Source organism: Penicillium canescens (genome assembly GCF_028828765.1).
Source record: "Penicillium canescens strain IBT 15451 chromosome Unknown utg000009l_segment0_segment0, whole genome shotgun sequence".
NCBI lineage: Eukaryota > Fungi > Ascomycota > Eurotiomycetes > Eurotiales > Aspergillaceae > Penicillium > Penicillium canescens.
In genome coordinates this window covers 93,183-99,599 of record NW_026703971.1, presented here as the reverse complement: position 1 = coordinate 99,599, position 6,417 = coordinate 93,183, and the positions used below count along the sequence as shown (strand labels likewise).

At 47.9% G+C, this 6,417-nt stretch overlaps 1 protein-coding gene across 1 annotated transcript; it reads left to right on the top strand.

Moving 5' to 3' along the window:
- Positions 1-267: 267 nt before the first annotated feature.
- N7446_011801 (uncharacterized protein) lies at positions 268-591 on the top strand (the record flags this gene model as incomplete). The annotated part of the gene is made up of 1 exon (XM_058520543.1): positions 268-591. One exon carries the CDS (start codon positions 268-270, stop codon positions 589-591), a length of 324 nt encoding a protein of 107 aa, XP_058366829.1.
- Between the last annotated feature and the right edge of the window lie 5,826 nt (positions 592-6,417).

Genomic DNA, 6,417 nt, shown 5'->3' with positions numbered 1-6,417 from the left:
CCAACAACAATCTGCACGAAGATACAAAGAGAAAGGATACTAATTTAAGCTTTACTGCTACACATTTCGATTCTAGCCTCGAAGCGCGTTTGTGAACCTGTATATGATACTGAGTCTTGGCGAAAATGATTGTTACAAGGTAAAGGCAAATTTCGAAACCTATAGCTGAGACCCAACGGTAATTTTTTTGAGAATATAAATATGGTGCTTGTGGCCGCCTTTCACACAACCACATACTTCAGTTGGTCGGAGTAGTCGTCTAAGAAGATGTCATCTTCATGCCTGGTCCATGTCTTAGGATTCATCTTTGCCTTATGCGCACTTGGGGCACAAGCTGTACCCCCACCTCTCCCAAAAGGTCTACCAAATCGAGTGTTCTCTATCCTAGACTTGGTTGGCCAGGATCCAGATATCATTGAGTTTGGTAACATTACCTATCAACACTCCTTACCGGAACCAGACAAGTTGAGCTTTTACATTGAAGATGGAGTAAAATTCTACAACTACTCTGAAGGAATTAAGCCCCCTTCCGGGTTTTGGGAGGAGCGCGGAGCTGCTGAGGATACCCAGACTGAGAATAGCGATCGGTAAGCTTTCGCCTCTTGACGGCGAGAAGAGCTGACTGACATGTTGGTGTAAATGCAATAGTTCTCGCCCTGAAACTCGAAGCTTTGCATGGATCAATTGTCCTAACCTTTGTCAATGTGGACAGGAAACCTCTTATACCTGGGAAACCGTGAACTATCAGGTGGTCTCAGGCAACATACATCAAGTTTCAGATCCCCTCTGTCCTCCTGGAAGTATTGGGAAGTCATACACCTATTCTTACTCGTACTCTATCTCAATCCAAGAAGGCCCAGACTTGGTTAGTCTATCCTCTGCTGGTACTATGGTGCAGAGCGCAGGGACTTACAGCAGTATAGAAAATACCTGTTGATTATCTCGACAAACTTGGCATAAGGGCCATGTTCACCTATACGTGGGGGTACGTATATGGAGCTCTGTCAGATACTGTCTAACTAATCAGTCCAAACAGCCACGCTACGGCAACATCTTACACTGTTACCTACAGCGATAATAACCAGCTACATCCTTTTATTGAGACTTTTCGACCTAACATTTTTGTTGCAAATGGAGTAGCTAGAGTAAGTTTCCGTTTCTTGATCTAATCCTGGAGACCTTCAGCCTAATTTCTCGCAAAGGTGATTAAGAAGACGAAAGACGGACGTATTTGTAGCACAAGTGAGCCCAGTTATATGAACATCCATCTCCCGTTGGTTCAGGGAGAGAACAACGATTGCCAAGATGCAAGCTCATCATGTGGTGCCGCTGGTACGTTGTCCACCCACTTTTACTTTGATCACAAATCATCTCTATCAGCCAAAAATGAATAAGGCGGGCGCTAAATACGAGTCATTAGGTGTCTATGACTCTTGCTTTTACGTTGGGGATTATGCCGCCCTGCTGTGCCCTGGTCGACAGTTGGGCCCGACACCCAATGACCGTGAATGCCCAAGCTATCTGTATCCTAGCCCTTACAACAACTAGACCACGAAATGGGGCGGATCCAGATCCACATTTTAGACCCAGATCCTGAATGCAAGATGGTCAAGGCTATTGTCGGGATATATCCTTCGGTCAGAACAAGCTTGCGGTAACTCACCGCTAGCGACCGGGAGATAACATCCCTTGCTTGGTATACGCATTCTTGTGTGAGCTGCAGCTCGGGTGTTGTGACCACCGAGTGTCGGCGCATGGCCATAAGGGGTATCTTGGAACCTGAGCTGAGAAGATATATACATCTACTACATGAATAAATCGACCTTGCTTGGGAGCATAAGCTGTTCACTCAAAATGAGGTAGGATCTCAATCATAAAGATCATGTTTCAATGGATCTAGAGCTGAACAAAATTCCAGAAGCCAAGGAGACGCTCCCAGGAATACGAAAATCCTCAGTGCTTGTGACGGTTCATGGATGCTTCGGTTTACCACTATGCCATCTGGCCAAAAAGGCACAATGTTTGGTCAGCGAACAAACACCCAAGCTACTATATATGCTCGATCTCTGACAAACTGGACTGAAGGTCCCAGGAATAATTTTGGTTTCTCGAGAATATGAAGGGCCCGAAGAGCTAAGTTGGGGCTGTCAAGGATATACATGAAGCATACGGAACGGATTGAGATATGATCCGCGCGGGACCCACATGGTGTACATGGGTTCCCCTGAACGCGAGGAAGCTGTTGAAATTCAGGATGTACAACCCAAGACGGCATGAATTTGACCTATTCTAGAGAGAAAGAGACCAGACTTAAACACCTCTCTGGAATAGACTGTTTGCATACTTTATTCATCCTCCATCATTAGACATTCTAAATTACAACACATTGACATACACTTCTTGCCAAGAGAACCTCCATAGTCAGATATTGTTGAAAATATCTGACTATGGAGGTTCTCTTGGCAAGAAGTGTTGTCATTGAAATGAGGTGTTTTAATTCTAACTCCCTAAAGAGGTACTTCTACAGCTATTTGTAATAGTAAAAATACAATAAGCGAGAGTGCGACGGACCTGCAAGAGTTCCATGGTACAAAACATCTAATAAGCCCTATATGGTCGTTGCGCATGAATTCAGAGATGTTGAGGCCTCAGGCTCACTGAGCCAATATCTCAACAGACATTTCAAAATTATTGAGGGTATATATTTCAACCAGACACTACTTTCCGTTTCGTTTAACGCCTCAGAAATCCGACAAATGGAATATTGTAGAACCTTCAGTCACCAAAAAAAGAAGCTGAAAAAGATAACAAAACAAAAAAAAAAATGCGTGTCTTCATTCATGGTCGCAAGTTTGGAAATTGAGTGTTGACAACGCGTGGCCAAGCTTCAACGGGTTGACGGGTCGAATGACCTCGCTTTCTGCAGTCTAGACGGACAGACTCATAGCTCTACACAACCAACACCACACTAAAGCGAGGTTAAGAAAAAGAAATACATACTTATCGGGACGAAATTGTAGGCGCTTTTCGGTAATTCAACGTTGAGTCACTCACAGGTGAGGTATCAGAACAAGAAATATGAGCCTGCCATTGCGGATTGAATAGTACTCAGTGCCTGAATTTTAGAGAGCCGTGAAAGATTCAACAGTCAGCCAACGTTTCTTGACCAACTCAGCATCCTTTTTCTCAACACCGCTTTTACTCTCTCTCTCGCTGAGCATCTCAAGGCATCAAGGATGTCGCTGCAAATATTGCGGCAAAAAGAAAACATGAAAGTGACCTCAATTAGGACAGGTACCAAGCTTGTAAGTCACAGAAGCCGATAAGCCTATAAATACGTCCTCTACCCCGGCAATTTGCTCTACAATTTATTCTCCTGACTCTGCAAATTCGAGAGGGCTTGGGTCTGAGCCACTGAGAAGTACTTCCCCATTGATCCCATACTGAAATTGCCACTGTACTGACATTTATTGAATACGTGGTGGATTAGCAAGCCATACAGTGCTTGTGAGAGATACAGGTATGATTCCCACCAGATGCACTGCTATCCACACTAGCCGATTAAAGATGTCTATGCGAAGATGCCTCCGTCACAGCAGCCGACTGAGCTGATCTACTGTACAGCCTCTGTGTATTCCCAAGAGAAAGCGCGAATACCCGCGTCGCAGTTATGTGAATCTTAGCCTGACCTGTCTGGATTCTACTGATCCTGAAGTCGATGCGATTTAAATATAACCGAGGAAATTCGACAACAAGGCACGAGCGCAAGGGCCACAGCTTTTTGCCGTCTCTTCGTCCCTAGTTTTGGCCACCAGAACATGTGAGTCATGCACTATCTCGCCGATCTGAAAGCTAATGAATGACAGTGAACCAAGGACATCGCATTAGAGTGCCCCCGAGGCTACCACACTCCTGTTAGTGCTCTGCACAAGCCATGGCCTACACATCTTTCCTGGTCCCGTCGCTTAAGACTAGCCAGCATACCTTAGATGAGTAATATCAATAACAGGTATGGACATTCGATTGCGAGCTTGACTGCAAGGAAGTCCATTCATCCTGGTAGTGTGAGTGATTTGTCGCGCCCTCTGCTGTGCTATATCAGTTGTTCGCGCAAATTTTTGTGCTCCAAAACACGGACACTGCTGATTTTCATGCTATTGGAATTAGGAGCAGCCCATCCCAATGTGAAACATCGCTGTTGGGAGTTCTATCGCCGCATCGGAGATAAGACCAAGGCGTCACTACGACGCGTGATCCATCGCGTCTTCCGCGGCAATGCCCGTAGCCTCACGTGATATTTACACCAACATTACGCCTCTTCCTCCTACAACTGCCCCACGGGAGTCAGTTGCTTGCCTCTGCGGGTAGCTCGTCATCTCTCACGCAGTCAAGTCTTGATTTTGAGTATCACATCCTTTCTCTACGGCTATAGCACCGATAAGCCTTGACTATATTGCTCTCCGCCATGACGTTCGGCCAATCTAGCAGTGTCACGCCTGCCACACTCGACTCCGCTTGGCCTCCGGCCCACATTTGGGAAACCATGGGCGCGGCAGACCGTGCCAGTTGGCTAGGACAGATACAGAGAGACAGGGCCAGGCGCCTTGAAATGGATGTAGCGGAGACTGACCTCCGCCGCAAGGCCTCGTGTGGACCTGCAAAATGACGATAATCTCGAAGAAAACCGTCAGCCACTTGCCGAAGTCAAACCACCCATCGACATATTTCCGGGTGTCTCCGCCGCCCTCCTTACTCGCGTCTTTGAGAGGAAGTTGAAGGCGACTGAACTCATACGCTTCAAAGAGGAGTCAGTCACCGAGCTAGACCAGGAGGACAGAGTCTTCACGATGACCGAGTTGGGAGGCACAGTAGGCTTCAAGAAGGCAGCAGCGTCGCTTAAGGACTGGGCCCCCAACCCTCAAATATGGACGACCTGCTTTCTTGCCTATCTGGCCGTTGTAGGATATCTCTTCGGCGAAAAACATCCTAAAGCAGTTCCCAATCTACTCATTTTTATGAGGCAGATCCTGGACTTCGCTCAGACTTATCAGTGGTCGGAAGCGGTCCGCTCACTTGCCCTTGATTTCCACCAATACATAATGGATGAAGGAGAGTTATCGACGGACAACTACCTGATCACAGGACCATTTCGCGAGAAATACCTCAGCCACAATCTCACCCTGTCTGCGAAGTCACCAACAAACCCTCCAACCTGGCCTCGTCAAGCTAGGAATACCAGATCTTCGAATAATGAGACAGAAGTTTGCGATAAGTTCAATACGACAGGGTGCTCCTGGGAAGGCTGTAAGAGACGTCATGAGTGTACGGCATGCGGCCTAAGCGAGCATGGCGCCTCCTCCTGCCGGAAGGAAAAATAGCAAGTGACAGCCCTTGAGAACTGCACTAGTGACACCGACAACGTTGTTCTCAATCCCCTATCCCTAAATCTCGTACCACAGGGGCAACCACCCAGACCAAACACTGCTGTTCAATACCCCGTTTTCAACCCCGAGCTCCCAAGGCTACAGTTCTCTCCGTCGCCACTGCATGCGCAAGGCTGGAGCAATCTTCTACGCTACTATCCGGGCGATCTCGGGTCCACTATCGCTGGCATTCTGACCTACGGTGCTCAGGTCGGCTATAGGGGCAAGAAGCAGTTTCGCTATTCCTCCAACCATCACATACATGAACCTGGCATGATCACGCCCAAACTAGCAGAGGATCTCAGCCTCGGTCGTGTTAGACTAGCCTCTCGGCCCTCCTTCATTTCACCGGTTGGGTTAATCCCTAAGCACGACGGGGGATGGCGCCGCATCCATGATCTATCCTGGCCCCCCGGACAGGGCTTAACCAGGGCATACCGGACTCTGGTCAGCTATCGAATACATGACAATCGATGACATATACGAGCAGGTCATACAAGCTGGCCCAGGTTGCACAATAATCAAGAGGGACATCAAGGACGCCTTCCGAATCGTCCCCGTTGCCGAGGATAACCAGCACCTCCTTGCCTTCCAGTGGACCGATTCCACTTATGTCGAATGCTTCCTCCCCTTTGGCCTCGCAACGGCCCCGTTTCTCTTCAACCTCTTCGCCGAGGCGCTCCATTGGATACTCCGATGTCTCCTCCCTGCATTCCATATCGATCATTGCCTAGACGGTTAGTTACTCAGTCTCCCTCAGTGTCCGACCCCGCGGGTCTTTTTGATGAGGTTTACAACAGAGTTACCGACTATCCACGTATTCCTCGCAATACAAAAAGGACCAGCCAGGAACCTTTGTTAAAATCCTAGGTATCCAGATCGACTCCATTGCAATGGAAGCTCGTCTGCCGCCAGATAAGTTTTGCCGCGCTACATTGGACGCCGCAGCTGCCCTGAACGCAGCGAGTCTCTCCCTCAAGCAAGCAGAGCGCCT